This window comes from Poecilia mexicana, unplaced genomic scaffold (assembly GCF_051168715.1).
Source record: "Poecilia mexicana isolate PSO_F unplaced genomic scaffold, ASM5116871v1 scaffold_3, whole genome shotgun sequence".
In the NCBI taxonomy this organism is placed as follows: Eukaryota; Metazoa; Chordata; class Actinopteri; order Cyprinodontiformes; family Poeciliidae; genus Poecilia; species Poecilia mexicana.
The window spans coordinates 113,153-135,523 of record NW_028263372.1 but is presented as its reverse complement, the minus strand read 5'-3'; the positions used below and the strand labels follow the sequence as shown (position 1 = coordinate 135,523).

Here is a 22,371-nt window from a genome sequence, read left to right as displayed (position 1 = left end):
ATCATCTGTCGGACAGATGATTTTAGCAAATAATGTGGAAATTTCCTAATGCTTCCGCACATCTGAGTCTTCCAAATGTAAAGGTATGGAATCGTTTCCAGAATTTAACCCAGGTTGTGGTCTGGAATAAACAGCTTCTGAGAGTCAGCTGTAGGAAATACTCTGATTTAATGGGGGGTTGTGAATCTTCTTGAGACAGTGTAGTTAATCTAATCCAAGCTTTTAATGCCATCTGTTCAGACATGCATTGAGAGCATGAACTACTAAAGCATGGAATTATTAGGATAGCCACAACCTAGCCAATGAGCACAACTTATTTTCAAACCATAAACCTCTACAGATTTGCTGTGATATCTGATGTAAAACATTTGATCTATTAAATTCAGCAGTGTTGGGATTAGACTTTATCAGTGAGGAGATGCAAGGTTAGGTTGAAATCTGGATGATTTGAAGCTGAGACAACACCCCAAACTTATTAGTCTGTTCATCAAACCATTCTTAAAGCCTCTTTATTGTGTGGCAGCGATCATTATCCTGCTGAAAGAAGACACTGATGGTTGCAGGGATTTAAGGAGTGCAAAGAGTCAGCAGCAACCTTCAGCTGGATAGCTTTGGATATGCTGCTATAAGCTATTAGCTGTTAGCTACAACACCACCAATTGGCCCAGCATACCTACTACTCCTTTGTCTGTGGTTTTGCAAAACCACATTACACACCATTTTTCTACTATTTATCCTTGTACACCATGCTGATTTACAAATCAAGACTTCTTTTGCTGAAAATGTGTAAAATATCATATTCATGTCACATTTTGGTTTGTGGAGGACTTCTTCAGTTTTAAACTGAGAACAGGAAGCTATGATTTGATTTATTGTCTTCTGCACTTCCACAATTTTTATCATTTCTAAATTCATTGTTTGTTCTTCTGTTAGGTTCTCCACCCATCTCCTCTTTTGAGCCTGGAGAAAGCTCTCAGCAGGAGGAAGGTACAGTGATGAGGAGGAGTGAGAACTACCTACCAGTTCCTGGTGAGGACAAAAACCTGGATGGAGACTTCAATGGGAAGACCAGGAATGATGAGTCCATGGTAAGACTCTTCTGGAATCCTGTAGGCCAGGAGTTTAACTCTGGAAGGTTTCAGACTCATCTAGAAGGTCCATGTGGTTTAACACCGTACCAGGTTAGGACTGCGTCTTGTGTTGGACTGTAGATGTAAAGTTCTGGTAAACAGAATTGTCTGCGGGGCTTGATAGGCTTAGAGGGTGTGAGATAATTAGAATGAAAACGGATTTAATGATGATTCATGTCAAAGTCATTCGACATGCATCGCTGTGCATAAAACACTGCTACAGATTAGTTTCTTTAATATTTAATTTTTCCTGCCCTGTATATTGATACAAAATCTGTCTGTGGTACAATCTGCTTTGCACATTAATGCCAGGATGAAACTAAACTTGACCTCAGTGTTTAAGACACCTTTAGGATTTTTCTGTAGTTTACTGTTAATTGTACTCACTGGTGGAAACTAAGAATTATGTAGCTGAGAATTCTCTGGTTCCAGGCTCAAAGGGAAAGCCTGTTTCTAGCTGTAAACCTGCTCAACCAAAATAAAGGCATCTTTCTTTTCAGCTTGTTGGGTGTGACATTTAAATGTTAGACATGAGTATTTTTGATCCTGAAAAAAGAGGCTTACTGTACCAGATAAAATGGCACATCTGTCACTGAGACTTTTGGATTATCTAATGTGATATGGTCACATTTGCAGCAGTTGTTTTAAAATTATATCATTATTGTATGTTTTGATGAATGAACTGTTGTAAAGTGTGGTAGATTGTACCTCATCATAAAGTCTCCACATATCAATAGTGACAAATAGACCATTGTTCTCCCACTATTCATATATTAAATATATGAATCTGGAAGGTTCATATATTTCAGAATAAATATCTCCCACTATTCATATATCAAATATATGAATAGTGGGAGACATTTATTCAATATCTCCCACTATTCATATATTGAATAGTGGGAGAACAAGAAATGTATTAGTTATTGTATTCTTGGTAGAGGAATGTAATCCAAATTGCAAATATTCAACTAGCCCTCACATTTCAAGCTAAAATATACCACAATAAGAACTACTGTAATGATATGTAGCTTCCTCTTTGTAATAGAGGCTAACTTTTATCATTTCTTCTTTTTCTGTAAGCATCAGGCTCCTGAAATGGTGTCATTTTCTGAGCCCCATAAAAAACTACAAGAGATGTAAAATTCTAAACATAAAGTAACATTTTTAAAACTGCAAGGAGCTTTGAGGATCCATTGATTTAGCCATTGATCACCCGATGTCAAAAAGTAGTCCCATTCTGTCAAACTAAATCTGAGCTGGTTTGATATCAGATGATCTTAATGTACGCAAAGACCAAGACAGAAGTTTCTGATGGTTAATGTTTCTAACATTTGAAATTTCTATCAAGGTAATCTCAGTGCTTTGCAGGGGTTTGGTGTAAAGCAGATTTGTTTAATCAAACAGGAGTACAATTACTGAATTTATTAAATGGTCTTTACTAAAATTGCTAGATTAGTTTTAGTCCTTATTATTGACACCTTAGGCTTCTCTGTGGTTTGGCATCAACAGTTTTATGGAAAATGATCTGAGCAAAGAAAATATTTATCATCTACAACATGTGAGGTGGAACACAATGGAAGAGCATTAGTCGGTAGGAGAAAAGAAAATTCAGATTTTAATCTCGGAATACTTTTTTTTTGTCTTTTTGTGGCCCTAATCTTTTTTCATTCAGTATATCCAACATTTTTTATGTCAAAAATACACAATTCATTGGATAAAAATAAAATGAATACATTAGCATTTCTAAAGGCACTGGAGAAATAAACAAACCCCCCAAACTGGCATCACATACTGTTTATTTACTCGGTATTTATACATTCAGAATGTCAGAATTACATAAACAGACTCAGTGTCAAGACATCATTTGTATAAAGTTGGTGTGTGTTTACAGAAGCCTTTGAAACTTGTAAAATTCTTATGAATTATTTATTCAGTCTGCTGCAGCAAGAGGGGGACAATGGCTAACAGCAGCTATGATTATAGTATGATATGATATGAAATGATGGTGATGATGATGCTGCTCTGTGTTGAAAACCCCGATGTCTGAGTGATGCGCATATCAGGACAGAGGGAGCTGGAGGAGAATATCAGGAATTTTAAAACACAAACACACACAGCTTTGACAAGTATAATCACCAGCCTCTTTATTAGGTACATTTTGTTGCTAGTACTACTTGGAACAACCTTTGCCTTCAGCAGAGCCTTCATTTTGGGTTTTAAATTTAAAATGAATTTGACTCTGATATCCCCCTAGGAGAGGGATATCAGAGATCTTGAATATCTCTGATATTATCAGAGATCTTGAATATCTCTGATATTATCAGAGATCTTGAATATCTCTGATATTATCAGAGATCTTGAATATCTCTGATATTATCAGAGATCTTGAATATCTCTGATATTATCAGAGATCTTGAATATCTCTATTATCAGAGATCTTGAATATCTCTATTATCAGAGATCTTGAATATCTCTATTATCAGAGATCTTGAATATCTCTATTATCAGAGATCTTGAATATCTCTATTATCAGAGATCTTGAATATCTCTATTATCAGAGATCTTGAATATCTCTATTATCAGAGATCTTGAATATCTCTATTATCAGAGATCTTGAATATCTCTGATATCAGAGATCTTGAATATCTCTGATATCAGAGATCTTGAATATCTCTGATATCAGAGATCTTGAATATCTCTGATATCAGAGATCTTGAATATCTCTGATATCAGAGATCTTGAATATCTCTGATATCAGAGATCTTGAATATCTCTGATATCAGAGATCTTGAATATCTCTATTATCAGAGATCTTGAATATCTCTATTATCAGAGATCTTGAATATCTCTATTATCAGAGATCTTGAATATCTCTATTATCAGAGATCTTGAATATCTCTATTATCAGAGATCTTGAATATCTCTGATATCAGAGATCTTGAATATCTCTGATATCAGAGATCTTGAATATCTCTGATATCAGAGATCTTGAATATCTCTATTATCAGAGATCTTGAATATCTCTATTATCAGAGATCTTGAATATCTCTATTATCAGAGATCTTGAATATCTCTGATATCAGAGATCTTGAATATCTCTGATATCAGAGATCTTGAATATCTCTGATATCAGAGATCTTGAATATCTCTGATATCAGAGATCTTGAATATCTCTGATATCAGAGATCTTGAATATCTCTGATATCAGAGATCTTGAATATCTCTGATATCAGAGATCTTGAATATCTCTGATATCAGAGATCTTGAATATCTCTGATATCAGAGATCTTGAATATCTCTGATATCAGAGATCTTGAATATCTCTGATATCAGAGATCTTGAATATCTCTGATATCAGAGATCTTGAATATCTCTGATATCAGAGATCTTGAATATCTCTATTATCAGAGATCTTGAATATCTCTATTATCAGAGATCTTGAATATCTCTATTATCAGAGATCTTGAATATCTCTATTATCAGAGATCTTGAATATCTCTGATATCAGAGATCTTGAATATCTCTATTATCAGAGATCTTGAATATCTCTGATATCAGAGATCTTGAATATCTCTGATATCAGAGATCTTGAATATCTCTATTATCAGAGATCTTGAATATCTCTATTATCAGAGATCTTGAATATCTCTATTATCAGAGATCTTGAATATCTCTATTATCAGAGATCTTGAATATCTCTATTATCAGAGATCTTGAATATCTCTATTATCAGAGATCTTGAATATCTCCATTATCAGAGATCTTGAATATCTCCATTATCAGAGATCTTGAATATCTCCATTATCAGAGATCTTGAATATCTCCATTATCAGAGATCTTGAATATCTCCATTATCAGAGATCTTGAATATCTCCATTATCAGAGATCTTGAATATCTCCATTATCAGAGATCTTGAATATCTCCATTATCAGAGATCTTGAATATCTCCATTATCAGAGATCTTGAATATCTCCATTATCAGAGATCTTGAATATCTCCATTATCAGAGATCTTGAATATCTCCATTATCAGAGATCTTGAATATCTCTGATATCAGAGATCTTGAATATCTCTGATATCAGAGATCTTGAATATCTCTGATATCAGAGATCTTGAATATCTCTGATATCAGAGATCTTGAATATCTCTGATATCAGAGATCTTGAATATCTCTGATATCAGAGATCTTGAATATCTCTGATATCAGAGATCTTGAATATCTCTGATATCAGAGATCTTGAATATCTCTGATATCAGAGATCTTGAATATCTCTGATATCAGAGATCTTGAATATCTCTGATATCAGAGATCTTGAATATCTCTGATATCAGAGATCTTGAATATCTCTGATATCAGAGATCTTGAATATCTCTGATATCAGAGATCTTGAATATCTCTGATATCAGAGATCTTGAATATCTCTGATATCAGATCTTGAATATCTCTGATATCAGAGATCTTGAATATCTCTGATATCAGAGATCTTGAATATCTCTATTATCAGAGATCTTGAATATCTCTATTATCAGAGATCTTGAATATCTCTATTATCAGAGATCTTGAATATTTATTCAATATCTCCTAGTTAAACTTACAGAAAGACATTTGTCCTGCTTCACATGTAGCATTTCGTTTGGGTGTTATTTTTAAGGATTATTGTTTTAGGTGTGCTCTGCAACGTGTTCATCTCTTTTCACATGAAGGTGTTTTTGCCATCTTGCTGAATTGAGATAGAAATTTTAGGCCAATGATTCAATAATTGCGCTACCATAGATCTCTAGTACTTTGTAGTATCCGAACTCTTCAGTGTTTGGACTGCATCTAATCATACACACACTCGAGGTAATGCATCAAATTAATTATCAAATTAATTTCTGTACAGAAAGCAGGTGGGTTCAATGGGAAACCAGAACACACTTGTGATGATAAAAACTTGGGTCATTACTGGCCATTATTTAGAGAACATGTGTTCTCTAAATGTGCTCAGAGCAACATGTTCTGTTAGAACTGATACACACACTCGGGTCCTGTTAACATGCTTCATACGTGGGCAGCTGTGAGTCTACAAACGCATCCCATTAGCTGTTTGTTTTGACTTATGTTTGGCAGACGTATTGACAGTGTCACTGAGCTGGATGCATACATCGGCTCCTTGTGAAAATGTTTTGATTTCATATGCATACCATGACAGCTGCAGCTTCCATTATTTCAGAGAGACTGTGAAATGCAGCAGGGAGCCGGAAACTGCTGAGCTGATCGTGGCTCAGAAGCATTTGTTTGTGTGTGTTGTTCATATATGTGGGGGCGGTTGTGTGTGTGTGTGGAAGCCCGAAGGATAGGAGAGGCTCATTTCCCAACAGCTCGGTGAGAAAGACTCTCCTATTGGTGTGTGTTGCATACACCACAAGATCCTCATCTGCCCTGTGAGAAGTGGCCTGTGACCTTCGCAGCTATGTCTGCTTCCTGTTTAGAAAGGGCTGAATATGCGTGTGAATCTGTGTACATCATGCAAATGCAGGGACATACACACAAGGTTCCCATTGGGTAATAATGGTAATTACAAAAACACAGCAGTGCAGGAAGTTTGGGTCTCAAAGAAGTATTTTTTTTTCCGGTCATCATAATATCTGCTCTTTCAGTGCTGGTTTAGATTTTTTTGCGGATCCTCCACCTGAGTTCCTCAGCCTCAGCATACTGACTCACCTGTGGAGGACTTCTAATGAAAACCCATCATCACTTCACAGCAGGGAATCAGATACCGTTTCCCCTGTTTTACAGTGGGGGAACGGTATCTGATGGCTATATTTCACCCATCAGATACCATTCCCCCTGATTTACAGTGGGGGAACGGTATCTAATAGGTGATTGTAACATGGGGCAACGGTATCTAATGGGTGAAATATGGCCATCAGATACCGTTCCCCCACTTTAAAACAAGGGGAACGGTATCTGATGGGTGATTTTAACATAGGGGAAACGATATCTGATGGGTGAAATATGGTCATCAGATACCGTTCCCCCACTGTAAAACAAGGGGAACGGTATCTGATGGGTGATTTTCGGACATCAGATATATATATATATATATATATATATATATATATATATATGTGTGTGTGTGACATCTATATGAGTGATTCTATAATTGGAGATACATTTGGCACTTCAAGAAATGACAAAACAAAAACAATTATTTCTTAAAAAGTTTTAGTCTATTGAAAAGGCATTAAACTTAAAAAAAAATCTGTAATTGCCAAACATTAGCTACATATTTTATAATTTTTTCTCAGAAAAAACGTATGTGTTGCGGTATGTTATGTCAACTCTGTTACGGAGAATATAGACAGTCAGTGAAAAAAACAATAAATTCTAGCAGACTAAAATATTTTTATTCCATTACACCAAGTGTCCTACTACCCCAATACTTTAAATTGAGATGTTTTACTCAAAAATACATTTTAAAAAAATCAAAATATACTCAACTTTCCAGTTATTCGCACAGGGGCAAACGTTTTTCATTAAAACTCATTGAAAACCATCATTCTTTCAGAAATAAAATTGGTCAGTAATACTAAATCACAGCAGAAGACAACCAACAATGTATATGGTGCGCTAGACAACAATTTTCCTTTCTTTTTGTGAACGTATGTCAAACATGTCAACTCTGTTACCTAACAGAGTTGGTGTTAGTAACAGAATTGACAGGACCATAATAATTTAGAACTGAAAACTCTGTTACCATCAACTCTGTTACCCTATTTGGTAACGGAGTTGATGGTAACAGAATTGATCATTTCAAACATTTTTGTTAAAATCTCAACTTGTGAGTAGAAATGCTGAAAATACATGACACCAATAAGATAATGGTTTAAAAACCATTAAATAAACTTGTCTCTGATCAAAAATCTGTGGTATTTTTCTCATGATACTTTGGTAACAAGATTGATGTTGAAAACAATAACCCATGGTGATTGTGATTTTTAGACTAAAATATTTCCTAGAGAATGGCACATAGACTTCTCTGTGTTTGAGGTCTTATCAGTAAAAGTAAGTGACCTACCTTTATGCAGTTTATACAGCCGTAGAAGGCAATTTCACAGATTTACAGGGACAAAACCATATGGTAACAAAGTTAACAAAAAATTCTCAGACACATATTTTTTCAAAAATAAGGGTATTTTGAGTTAATTTAATGTGATGTTATTAAATTGACCATTTAGGTAGTTTTAAAAAAGATAGAAAAAACAAATTCACAAAAGAAAAATAATAAAACATAGGTTTTTGCATCATTTTTCAGATTAATAAAAAAGACAGTACCCAACTCAGACGACAAGAAGTCTTGGTTTTTCAGCTATATAAAACTATTTTAAATGTATTTACTTAAATGTTTTTACTTGTTAAATATTATGATCCATTAAAATGAGTAATAAATTACTAAAACATTTAAAAAATTGAAATATTTTAATATACCAGACCAAAATAATGACTATGGACATCAAATGTATCTGCAATTATAGAATCACTCGTATGCATTTATTATTATTATTATTACTACTACTACTATTAGTTTCTCGCAAAAACGTGAAGAAAATGCGACAACTTTTCCCAAACATGTTGTTTGAGCTTTCATGGTGTCCGTAGTTCCCTAGACAAACGCGCCGAACAAACGCGTGCTTGCTACACGCGTGCTTTCTCAGTGTTCATAACGCTCACGCTGCTGCGTATTTTGCCGCCTGGGCGGTGCGGAGCGGCAAGAAGACGCAGGGGGAACCGTATCTGATGGGGAAACGCGGATTGACGTAACACATGGCAGGACGAAATCAGAATAAAACTGGGAGAGGGGGCAAAAGGATCCCGTCACCAGTCAAAGAAATAAGAATCTGCTTATAAGGTCGGCGAAAATTGGGAGAGGGGGCGAGACGCTACCGTCACCAATTAAAACGGAACGTCAAACGTAGGAAGGCTAACACCGTTAGCTAAGCTCCAACATGTGTACAAACACAGTGGTTATAAGCTGCGAGTTGGGAGACGAGGCGTTAACGCTGTCATCACCAGCAAACAGTACCTTAAACGAAGATCCGTCGCAGCCCTAGAAGGGCGATACACCGCAACTCCGGCCAACAGGCAGTCAGGCGTCCAACGATGGCGAAAAGATCCAGAAATCCAAAAGGCCGATGCCATAGAAAGCGAACCGCAAGCGAGAAGAAAAGATGAACAGAGCCTCGGATGACGTCATGCTATATAGCCTCTGATTGATCATCCGATATGTCACAGGTGTGACTTGATATTACTCGAACGGCGCATGCGCGAAGGGAACATGCAGCGCTTTCAGCACAGCTGCTACTTGTTGCTCAACAAGTTGTTGCTAGGTAACCATTGAGCAAGAGTTAACCCATTTAATCCCAAATTTTTCCCAGACATGAAAATATTAAAATCAGATGTCATTGATAGCCCTTTGAATTAATCAAGGGGAAATAATTGTAAAAATTGTGGAAATTATATGAAAAAGTGTGTTTTATGATCGGTCACAATTGTGACTGGTGGGATAATATGGTGTTCTTATACTAAGATGACCTAAAAGTGATTTTTCCAAATAGACATGATCATAATATGTAAACATTGTTTCTTTATTGGAATATATCTTGTCACAGCATTACTTTAGTGCAACATTTGCTCTGTAAAGTACAAATTTGACTATCTGTATATTCTAAACCAAGGTAAATTTGAGTGTTTATGCATAATTATATTGAACTTCAGTCAGTTGTAGTGTCATCACAGTATCATAGATCGTAAAGATAACATCTACAGTAGAGGCTTTCATTTATATTTCTGAAAATTATGAACATTTGTCACACTGTCATACGCAAGACTCAATAGACTTAGTCCATGGGTCTCCAACTCCAGGATTTGAGGGCCGGGGTCGTGTATCTTTTCCATCCGCCTCTACTTCAACACACCTGAATCAGGTGATTAGCAGGACTCTGGAGAACTGGACTGCATACTAATGAGGTGATCCATTTTATTCAGGTGTGTTGGACCAGGAACACACCTGAAAGTTGCAGGATACCGGACCCCAAGCCCTAGAATCAAAGGCCAGTTGTATGGCTCCTTCTCACCATTTGGTGACTTTGGTATTCTTCAATTTTGGGTTATTTCATCCCCTCCTTACTTTCCATGTTCTTTCTTGAATCACTCAATGTGCAATAAAGCCTTGAATTTCTCCAAGACATGGGTGGTGCAAAAGCAACATCTCTGGAAACGATTCTTGCATTGACTGAGCAGTAAGTGTCTTGGTCACATCTTGTCATAACTTGAAGAGAAGTGTCCATTTGAGATCTATTTCCATGACCTACCGGCCTTATGCCAAACCTTTGCATAAGATAAGCCACAACCCATGATGAGCAAATCGGTCGTTCCTCCTACAACACATTTGTAAAATAATATCTGAAAGGTAAATGGCCTGTACTTTGTATAGTTCTTTATCAAGTCCAAATGACCTGAAAATGCTTTTCACCACATTTAGTCATTCACCCATTCACACACACATTCACATACTGATGGCAGTAAGCTACTAGATTGTAGCTACAGCTTCCTTGGCATAGTTTGACAGAAGTAAGGCAGTAAGTAAGGGTCACTGGCACCAATGGCTCCTCTGACTACCACCGGCTGACATGACAGGTGAATTGTTCTCTTGATCAAGGTCACAACGACTGACACAAAGTGGGGGTTCTAGCAGGCAACCCACCAGGTACAAGACGAGATAAACTCCTTGGCTACCACCACCCTATTTACAAGTGTGCTTTTGAGATGGGCCACCACCACTTCTTGAACCTGACCATGACACTGTACCTTGAGGGATTTAGGTCTACACCTCTCATGTGCCCATTGATCTATTTGACATCAGTCTCTGTATAGTTATTTCTCATCTTTGTTTCCACCATGAAAATATTGCTGTTTTTCTAATGGATCAGCAGTTTCTCATCTTGTGTCGGAACCTCATTAGGATCCTCCTTATTTTTAAAGGGTACATCAGAGAGACGGTTATCCCTTCATCATAAACTTTTGCACATGGTAACAGAGTGCCACATGATTGGTGAAGGGTCAGATTATCCTCTTTTCCCATGAACTGATCATATGCATTCGAAATCAGGCATGGAAAATGGCCCATCTTCCCCATATAGTCCATGTCTAAGCCACCACTATCAAAATCAGTAAGGATTCCATTTTTCTCACAACTACATTGTTATATACTTTGTCTGGCCATTGTTAAGTCCAACAGATCAAGAACCACACTCAAAATTAATCTTAAAAAGGAAGAAGTTAGGAATTGGTATGTATTTAAATAAGTGCACCTAGATCAAAGGTATTATCCCACCGGTCACTATTGTGACCGTCAACATGTTTACACATCCTGCTCACACACCAAACTAATTTTTGTAAATGTAAAGGTGCATATCATAACTAGACACTTTAAAGATGATGTGCACCAAAAATCTTTGTATGTGTATTTAAACATACTTTACTAGCCTCTTCTTTGGGAGGTTTGTGGCAGTCTTCCTCTCGCCAAGGTGAAACCAGCTCTGGTCATGTGATAATTTACTCTAAACATGTGATACTGCATAAGTATTATCCAAACACTCTAAACTTTCAATGTCTGCTGAACATTAACTGAAAATTTAATCAGGAAGCTATTTAGAGTCCTTGAAAGTGAAAAAAATTTCTTGGTCACTATTGTGACCGGTGGGGTGAAATGATGCCACCCACCTTTCTTGGCTGATTGTGAGAGGCTGTGCGGCTAAAGCCTTCCTTCTGCCTACATTCCCCAGAATGCTGTGCCCTTCTGTATCAGAGTTCCTAAAGTTATCAACATTTTATCTGAGATACTGTCTGTTGTTTAAAATAATCGTGATTATTTTATCATCCTAACTTATTTTTTTTACACAAGCAGAGCCCTAATATTAAACATGGCACAATTTCAAAATCATCTTTGATCATTTAGCTAGGCTAGATTTAGTTTGGCAACATCTTGTCAGGGCAAGTCACTGGACTTTGAGTTTAACTGCTGTGCTTCAGTTTCTAACCAAGTGACGCATCTATCAACACGAGATGAGGCGATGCTCAGTGTTAGGATCACAAGTCTACACATTTGGGAACGCTAAGAATCCCCCTTTTATTTTACATGAATGGAGTCGATGTTTAGAAATAAAATTGTTTTAAAGAATCTGGAGTCTGTATGATGATTCAGTTTAGTTTTAACAAGTCACTACATTGAAGTTCTCATGCTTGTTAACTTTTGGGTGGTCCTAATTCTGGAGAACTACTGAAAATGCTTCATTTTGTGTTGTTTTTGTAAAACAGTGTCATAAGGAACATGAGTGCATGAGCCTGTTCTGTTTGGATCATTTGAAATGTTTCAGATTTTGAAGCAGAGAAGATTAAATTCTGTTCTATCTCAACAAAATCTGAAGCAACCCTGAAGCGTCGTTTTGAAACACTCCAACACCAACTTCAGGATCACTGACGGCTATCGGCTGGCTGACTGTGGGATTCTCACAAATCTTGTTTCTCACTTTTTTTTTCTTTTTTTTTTTACAGCGCAGCAAAGCAGGCATTAACATCAATGTAAGGGTTTTAAACTGCATAGTTGAAACAGGTATCCAAATAGAGTCACACTCCTTTGTACCTGGCACTCACTTACCAGGCAAAGTCACATTCTGACAGCAGCTGAAGAATGCTTTGCCAGACTCACTTCAGAGAGAAATGTCTCTAACCTGGAAACCCTTTATACCCATTAAGCTCTCAAACCCCAAAAACTGCTTTGGTGGAAATTTGTGTAAACCATCAGCTATCAAATTAATAACTGTAGAATACTTTATTTGGGTCTAGAATACCTTCGTATACAGAGAGGTTAGTGGTTAGCTTATGTACTACAAGGTTCACAAGGTAGCTTGTTGGCTCATTTTATAATCAAATGAGCCAACAAGCTACCTTGAATGTTTCCTACTGTAATTATTCTCATTTCATAGACATTGGAAACTGCTTGCAACAGTTTGCATTTGCGTTGCACATAACAGTTCACCAAAGCATCAAGCTAATTGATGATCTTATTTAATCAAAGCTTTTAATACTTGTAAGTTAATCCATGAATTTGATAAACAGGGTTTGTCTGCTAATTAACCTTATTTTATGGAGTGTGAACACTGATTTCTTTTAATAAAAAAACATAATGTTGATTTTTCAATAATTTTACGAGGGTTTTGTATCACCTTATTTAAATCTACTGTCATGAATTAACTTCTAAAAGTTAGTCTAAAATTTTTAATTTTGCATTAGGAGAATTTCTTTTTCTTTTTCCAAAAAGCATTCAGTTTTTAACAACCCGAGATGTTGCGCGTCGTTTCAGGTGATCCAGTGATGCATGTGTGATCTGAGCTGGAAACAGCTGAAACTTCCACTCACCCTGGAGCTCATCAACATCACACTGTACTTCTAAATCATGTTGCGTTTTCATTTGAAAGGAACTATACTGGTACTGAGATACCAGTCTGTTTAACCAGAGAACTCCAAATAACAACGTCTTTCATGTTTCCGACATAGAGAACATGCATGATTGTTCAGATGAAACGATAGACAAAGCAAAGCATGTCAAAATCAGTTTTACTTCCCTCCATTCCAAAAGATTCTTCCGCTTCTTCATAATTTAAGCTAAAACTGTTAAGGGAACTAGCACAAGAACATGTTTAAAACATATTATTCACAGGCCTTGCAGCCTTCCATTTGCTGAGCACTGTAGCGCATGTGAGAGAATATATTCTCTCACATGTGCTACAGTGCACATGTGTCAAGTCAAAATGTTCAATGGTAGCATGTATACATGCTACCATTGAACATTTTGACTTGTTGCAACTTTGTCACAACTGAACTTGGACAAAGATGGTGGATTCACAAACTGATTAGCTGGAAGTCATGTCCTTGTTTAGCAGTTCCACAGCAAATGGGGTGATGTTATAAAGAAAAAACATTATAGGCAATAGAGAATAAACAGAAAAATATAAAGAAAAAGATCAACTTTAATCTACGCAGCACCAGGAAAGAATACATTTATATTCCTTACACTCCTAGACACTTAAAGTATACAAAATATTTAAGAGCTTAAAAAGTGAATTTTGCATGATATGTCTTACTGGTATTTGCTAGAATTTTATTGAAACCTGAAATCATCTTGTGCAGTCTACATTAGCCGGGCAATTCAGATTTTGTTTAAAGGTTTTTTCCGAATGTCATCAGTTGCTGAATATGTAGCTGATTTAGAGAAGTTAGAAAAATTAGGAAGAAGGTATTATATGAATTTTGAGCAACTCTGTGCAGGGAAAATATCTTCCTATTTCATGTTTTGTGTGAGATCAAAATGAAGGTATGTTTGTGAGTCTGATGGCTGTTAACTTGCTTTGCTTTCTTGTTATTAAATAACACTTTTGCTGAACGTATCTCTGATACAACTGTCCTTTTTCCAGCCAATGAAAACTCTCTATGCGAGCGATGGCTCGCTCTTGCATCTGCCCCATGGTCCGTACTTCTCTGATGGACAGCGGCGTGTGGACTATGTTCTGACCTATGGCATCCAGAAGCCCAGTGCCGTCCGGCGCCAGTCATCCAAGCTGAGTGACAACGGCTTCTTCCATCGGCTTCGGCGCAGCCTGAGCTCCAGGAGCAGCCGAGCGCCACTGCAGCCCAAGGAAGACCCAGAGGTTGCAGCCACAGAACAACAGGCTAATTATCATGAGGATGACAAGCGCTTCAAGCGGGAGGAGTTTGAGCAAAACCTTCAGGAGATGGGACTGGAGCTAGAAAAGGACGAAGGGGTGAGAGTGGTTCAGCTTTTATGCAATGGGACACTTTTTTATGAATTTTTTTTTTTTTATGATTTTAGATGAAGTACTTGTTCCACTGGTAGATTTTTTTTCACCTATGAGAAAAATGTCTTGTCGTAAGTGAACAAATCTGCCAGTGGAACTAGAAGTTTTTTTTAAAATTTATATTAAAAAATTATTTACTTGAAACAAGTTCGTATATCTTGCTGAAAAGTTACTTTTATGTTAATTTTGTCTTATTTGATGTGTCCAAGAAGATTTGCTCTAGGAACTAGACAGAAATACTTGGTAAGATGTTGTTTTGCAGTGTAAGGAGGCCTGCTGCTGCCAGACAGACACTTTGATGAGTATAACGTAATGATAATTGTGTTTGCATTCCAATTTTCTTCAGTATAAATTGGCCGTCAGGACTGTTTTCATCATGGGCAACATATGCTCTATAGATCAGATTTATTACCTGCTGCTGCTTCCTCAGGATGTATTAAAGAATTTTCTACTACAAAAACATAGATGCTGTTAGCAGCTTTATGGAATTCTGAGTAAAAAAAAGTGTATTTCAGAATGACTCCAATTGATATTTCCAAGATTTTACAATGAGTCATTTGTTGCTGCAAAAAGTGTGTGTTGTCCTGTCAAGATTAATATGTCTTGTCACCACACTGTGGTCCTATTTTACGCAAGGGAATCAAAGACAAACTTGGACCTTCAACTATGTTAACAGTAATACCAAAATATTAGGAAACAAGTTTCCAAAAACAAACAGAAGAATTAGTAGCTGAACATCAGTAATGATTATCCTATGTGACGGAGGGGCCCGTCACGAGCCGGGACTTAATGAGTCCGTGTCAGCATGCGAGCACGCCCGCACACACATACACATAAACATACACAATCGCTAACTTACTTCTGTTGCAGCTTAAACTGACGCTGTTCATCGTGGGTGCACACGCACTGAGGTTCCCAAACTGTGGGGCGCGCCCCCTAGGGGGTGCGCCGTGCCATTGCAGGGGGGTGCGGAAAGCCATCTGGATGGAAAAAAAAACATGAATACTGTATGCGCTGGGTTTTTACCTTAGAATGGCCAACTCTCTGTTATTCCTCTGTCAATTTGATACAGTAGGGTCTTCCGCACTTCCCATATCTGTGTCCTCTGTCACTTTTATCAGTAGTTAAAACTGTTTAATCCGTTGTTAACATGTCGTAACCTGTTTTTCCGAGCCGCCTTTAAACGCAACATAAGCGCTACGCGCTTGGTTTACACCTGTGCGGCAGTGAAGGAGACCTGCTGCTGCTGTGCAGAGCTACGCAGGTGTGTTAGAATCAAGGCAACAAACCAGCAAGACGCAAAGAACTTTACACCTTTTTTCCCCCAAGCTAACAGACTGTTGAGTATAGCTGTTGGATACAGGTAATGTTAGCTAAAAGATGACTAGCTAGCTAATATCAATACAGCACCTTAAGCTTGTTAACAAGTAGCTTGTAGGCTACTGGTGTTGTCTATGTTCAGCTACAATTCATTTTGCCCCCAAAAAAGTTGATTTCTCCCCCCCCCCCTTGTTTGTCTGGAGCCGGGGCTGAGTATAACAGGGAGAGCTCTAAGCCTCTAAGAATCCACACCGCTCGCACACATCGTTCAACCAGACAGCTATTTGTAAGCCATGTGGGGAGGGGGGTGCAGAAAAAGTTTGGAAACCACTGGGGGGGCCCAAGAGGAAAAGTTTGGGAACCACTGAGTTAGCATATCCATCCTAACCTATTGTTTTCAGTTCCAAACATTTTCCCGGTTCTATTTTCAAGCAGGGTTGTTTCCGGTGTTGCGTCAATCCGCGTTTCCCCATCAGATGCGGTTCCTCATAGACATAACATAAGAATAGACGCCTCATGGACCGTTCTCACCTATGGGCTCTTTGCACCTACGGCGTTGACGTCACATCTCCAGGAGCTAATGCGGCTCACTTGTTTCCGCTTTGAGTTACCATGACTGGTAGAAAAGACTAAGTCGTATTTCAGATGCAAAAAACGCAATACTATGAACGTTGTTGTCTTCCTAATATAATGGGCTTTTAAGTTTTCATTAATTTCCAAGCGATCCTGAATTAAGAAGATGGCTTGTAAATATTTGCCACTACCAGTTAAAGCTAACGCTGCACAACAGAAAGTTTGCAGCCTTCACTTCACTCCGGATCAGCCTAAAAATACCAGGGATACGGATGATAAATAAAGGAGCCTCCCTGAGTTATTTCCATGGAATCACTTCTGTATTCAGCCTGAAAGAGCGAGTGTATGGGAACGAGAGAGCAGACCAGAGCCAGACAGCCGAGCAACTGATCCGCCTGTGCACACTGCTGTAAACACTGTCCTATCTGAGCTCTTCACAAGAAATATGCAAAGGTAATAAAACGAAATAACACGGAGACATGAAGCAACACAGTCATATTTTTCTAAAAGCAGCAACTTTGAACCTGAACAATCAGCGGAACCAGATCTCTGACACCAGAGCTGGGCTACTGCTAAGCTATGAGGCTTGTTGAGTTTCGTCATGCTTCGGAAGTAAAAAGCCCGAACCGTAACCGAACCCCGTTAGTCTCTGACACTAACGACAATAAACACACATAATATACTAATGTTTTGGTAACACTTTATTTGACGGGTATTGAATAAGACCGTCATGACACCCACATAAACATGACATAACACCTGTCATGAACATCAATAAGTCTTCATGAATATTTATGACTGTTGTCATAATGCGTCGTTCGGTAAATTATGACACTTTTAATACAAAGTTGACATTATTCAAAATGTCTTCATTATGACAACTTGACATTAATCTAGACAAAATGTCTTCGTTATGACAACTTGTCATTAACCTCGCCAAAAATGTCGTCGTTATGACAACTTGTCATTAAGCTCGCCAAAATTGTCTTCGTTATGACTTGTCACCAAAAATGTCTTCGCTATGACAACTTGTCATTAACCTCACAAAAAATGTCTTCATTATGACAACTTGTCATTAACCAAGAAATCATGATCTAACATAATTTTGTCATAATAGTAGGCATAATGATTTAATTATGACACTAGCAAAAGCTTTAACAAAACAATGATTAATATTTCCACTCCCTGGAATAAAGCAAAACAAGTAGGAGAACCAGTAAAGATTTCAATAAGCTTTATTACACTGTCAAATGATTTAATAACAGACTCATTAACAATTTATTATCTCAAGTAAAGTGGAACAAATAGCGACAGTTATGAAAATGACATTAAGTGTCATTACAGTGTCATTAATATTAACTTTTAGCCCAAGTAAAGTGATATAAGTAACAACAGTTATGACAAAGACATTAAGTGTCATTACAGTGTCATTAATATTAACTTTTACCTCCAAGTAAAGTGACATAAGTAACAACAGTTATGACAAAGTCATTAAGTGTCATTACAGTGTCATTAATATTAACTTTACCCCCAAGTAAAGTGACATAAGTAACAACAGTTATGACAAAGTCATTAAGTGTCATTAATATTAACTTTACCCCCAAGTAAAGTGACATAAGTAACAACAGTTATGACAAAGTCATTAAGTGTCATTAATATTAACTTTACCCCCAAGTAAAGTGACATAAGTAACAACAGTTATGACAAAGTCATTAAGTGTCATTAAGTGTCATTAATATTAACTTTACCCCCAAGTAAAGTGACATAAGTAACAACAGTTATGACAAAGTCATTAAGTGTCATTAAGTGTCATTAATATTAACTTTACCCCCAAGTAAAGTGACATAAGTAACAACAGTTATGACAAAGTCATTAAGTGTCATTAAGTGTCATTAATATTAACTTTACCCCCAAGTAAAGTGACGTAAGTAACAACAGTTATGAAAATGACATTAAGTGTCATTACAGTGTCATTAATATTAACTTTACCCCCAAGTAAAGTGACATAAGTAACAACAGTTATGACAAAGTCATTAAGTGTCATTACAGTGTCATTAATATTAAATGTTTCTGCAAGTGAAACAATTAACAATTATGACGAAGTCATTAAGTGTCATTAATATTAACTTTTACCTCAAGTAAATGGAAACTAGTAGCAACAATTATAAAGCTGTAATTTAGTATTACAGTGTCAAATGTTATGCTAACAGAGTCATTGATATTAAGTTTTAACTCAAATGAAGTGAAACATACTGGACTACTTATAACTACCATCATAACTGTAGAACAAACCCATTGTACATTGGAATAAAACAAAAGATAATTTGTTCTAAGATAACAGAAGGTTTAACGTCTGGTCAGTATACTGTTACTCTGAAATACTGATTGAAAAACTAAAACAGAATTACTTATTCTTTAACTTAAGAAAATAGGTTCTTTCAACAGTAACATTTTTTGCTTCAGCCATCTCCGTTATATCCTTCCTGTAATGCTCTGAAAATAGGAGATCTTCTTCTTGTCTTCATTTCCAGGAAGCAGCTCTTTGAAGGTGTCCAGAAATGCTCAGAAATTACAGCTGTTCTTGCAATAGTTAATCATGGCGAAAGCCTTTTCATGAATTCAAACTTGGTGAATCTCTTCAGTGATGACTCAATTCATTGTGGTCACTTAAAAAAAGAACAAAAACAAAAAACAATGTCATCATATTCCAGCATTTATTTAAATACCATTCCAAAAATGTCCCTTGCTGCACATTGTCAGAATGGTAGACTGGCAGACAAATGCCTAGTTAACATGACTGGTTGTTATAAAGTGCAATACAACTATTTCTTAATACAAGTAGCATAATAACTGGAGCTGAACAAAATTATTCTGATCAAATATTTGTCTGGCAGAAGTTCAGACAGACTGCCACTGTTATTTAGAAAGCATCATTTAATGTAGTTTTAGGCAAATGACTGTATCTTTTTACTTAATGAGCATTCTAAATGAATTCTAACCAGATACTCTAACTTAGGGTTTTTTTGCAAGAAGCTTATAGATAAATAAATAAATAGATTTAACACCAGTTTTTAGTTGTCTAAAACATAACTTATTAACTCAGCTGGTGAATGTTGATTCCTGCTCCCCATTCCCCACTGGCTGTCCCACCCCACTTCACATAGTGAAAATATTAACACAAAAACAACTTACCTAATTTTCTTGGGGAATATTTCATCTGCTTCTTTCTCTTTGGTCAAACAGGAACTTCTTTCTCTGGTGGCTGGTCCTTATTACATCCTCCACACTCGTAGCATGTCTTCATTAGCTAACTTTGTCCTCCCCACCATGTGTCCTTAGGCTAGCCTGGGTCTTCATGTGGCTAAAGTTGCCAAAGCAAAGAACACAAGCACTGTGTCACATCAGCCAAGTTGCTAAATAACGCACATAAAGGATAACTTTGACTAATATATTAGCTTTTCATTTGCTAGATTAAAATTGGAGGGAAAAACAATTTGCCTGTCTTTAAAATATGTTTAATATTAAGGGCTAACGTTACGGTAATGGAGTTTAATAACTTTAGCTGACATTAACTAAGGTAGGATTGGCTTGAATTGCTCATAGCTAACATTAAAGAGAAATAGATGTTATTTTCTAAAAAAAAAAAAAGTAAAGTTAATAAGACACATACCTCATATGTATTAGGTATCAAACTTCAGCTTCTTTTTAAACAGGATGTCTGGCCGTTATAACTTGTGTTAGGTTTGCCCCACAATATGCAAGATTTCTTCTTCACCAAAAAACTGCACGCCTGTTCGTGGACTGCTGGTGGAGATGGTGTATTGCACTACTTAATTGTGTTTAGAAAAGGGGTCCAACCAACCCCACACACGTAAAACTTTATCATTTGCCACAGTTCTCTACGTTTGCCTCAGTCCTCGCACGCACAAGGGTTAAACAGCCTTAAATAATGTTTCACATGCTATGTTGGTAAGTGCTTTGTAGACATCTTGCTGTAAAACTTTAGGATCAATTCAATCAAGAAAATTATCATGGCAGAGCTATATAATATTACTACATAAAGCTAATTTTTAAAGTAATACTTTTATTTAAAAAAATTATGTCAGATCATGTCACAACGAAGACATTTTTGGCGAAGTTAATGACAAGTTGTCATAACGAAGACATTTTTGGCGAAGTTAATGACAAGTTGTCATAACGAAGACATTTTTGGCGAAGTTAATGACAAGTTGTCATAACGAAGACATTTTTGGCGAGGTTAATGACAAGTTGTCATAATGAAGACATTGTGAATAATGTCAACTTTGTATTAAAAGTGTCATAATTTACCGAACGACGCTTTATGACAACAGTCATAAATAGTCATGAAGTCTTATTGACATAACACCTTATTGACTTGACAGGTGTTATGTCATGTTTATGTGGGTGTCATGACGGTCTTATTCAATACCCGTCAAATAAAGTGTTATTTATTTCATCCATTAGAATGTTTAGATACTAAAATAGCAAATTTTTATAAGAACAATGTCCGAGAATATTGCCTACTAGCATAAGCTAAGGTTAATGTTAGCCACAAAGTTTAAGTAAAACTCTCCTTCGTATCAGTGAATGTATAACGAGGCGTACATCTCAAACCTTTCTCCAGCTGACTTGTTGGGGCTTCGGATCGATGTACAAACCTTGGCCAAGCCCTAGTGTAAAATGTTATTTTTATTAGATCGGAAACAATCGAGCCGCTTTTCCCCGAACGCGGAAGCTGAGGTGCAAAGAGCCCATCTTGGAAGGGTCGACCGCTCCACTCAGCGTTATATGTCTAGCAGGCACAATGACATATCAGCGCATTTAATCGATCATAACACGCTTTTTTGTTACTGGAAACCATATTCAAACATCTGTCAAAGCTACATTTATAAACAACTGTATTTTTAAAGTTTTTTAATTGCATTGATGCATAGTTCAGCATATTTAAATGCACTTAGTGGGGAAAACCATAGAATAGGAATAGAATATTCGCTAACACTTTATTTGAAGGGGGGTGAATAAGACTGTCATGACACTTTCATAAACATGACATAACACCTGTCATGAACATGAATAAGCCTTCATGAATATTTATGACTGTCATAAAGCGTCATTCTGTAAATTATGACACTTTTAATACAAAGTTGATATTATTCAAAATGCCTTTGTTATGACAACTTGACATTAACCAAGAAATCATTACTGTTTAAACTTTACCTTTAATAACATAGTTACCTAATTTTTAAAGTGCAATCAGTAATTCTTTTATAAAAAATTTATATCAGTATATGACACAGATTAATAATGATTAATACTGTTTATATGTGTATATATACATATAAACATGTACAGCCTAATATATATTATCTTTCATATTTCCAGCCACGGGCTGCACAGTGGTGCAGTTAG

At 36.6% G+C, this 22,371-nt stretch overlaps 1 protein-coding gene across 4 annotated transcripts in view; it reads left to right on the top strand.

The window, feature by feature from the left end:
* The window catches only part of LOC106909642 (anoctamin-1-like), a 97,484-nt gene that overhangs the window by 8,537 nt on the left and 66,576 nt on the right, over nt 1-22,371 (top strand). For all 4 annotated transcript variants that reach the window (XM_088004002.1, XM_088004001.1, XM_088003999.1 and 1 more), the window contains exons 2-3: nt 934-1,088; nt 14,647-14,994. In XM_088004002.1, coding sequence (XP_087860128.1) covers nt 996-1,088; nt 14,647-14,994 — 441 coding nt within the window. In that variant the 5' untranslated portion in view covers nt 934-995. The remainder of the gene's footprint in view (nt 1-933; nt 1,089-14,646; nt 14,995-22,371) is intronic.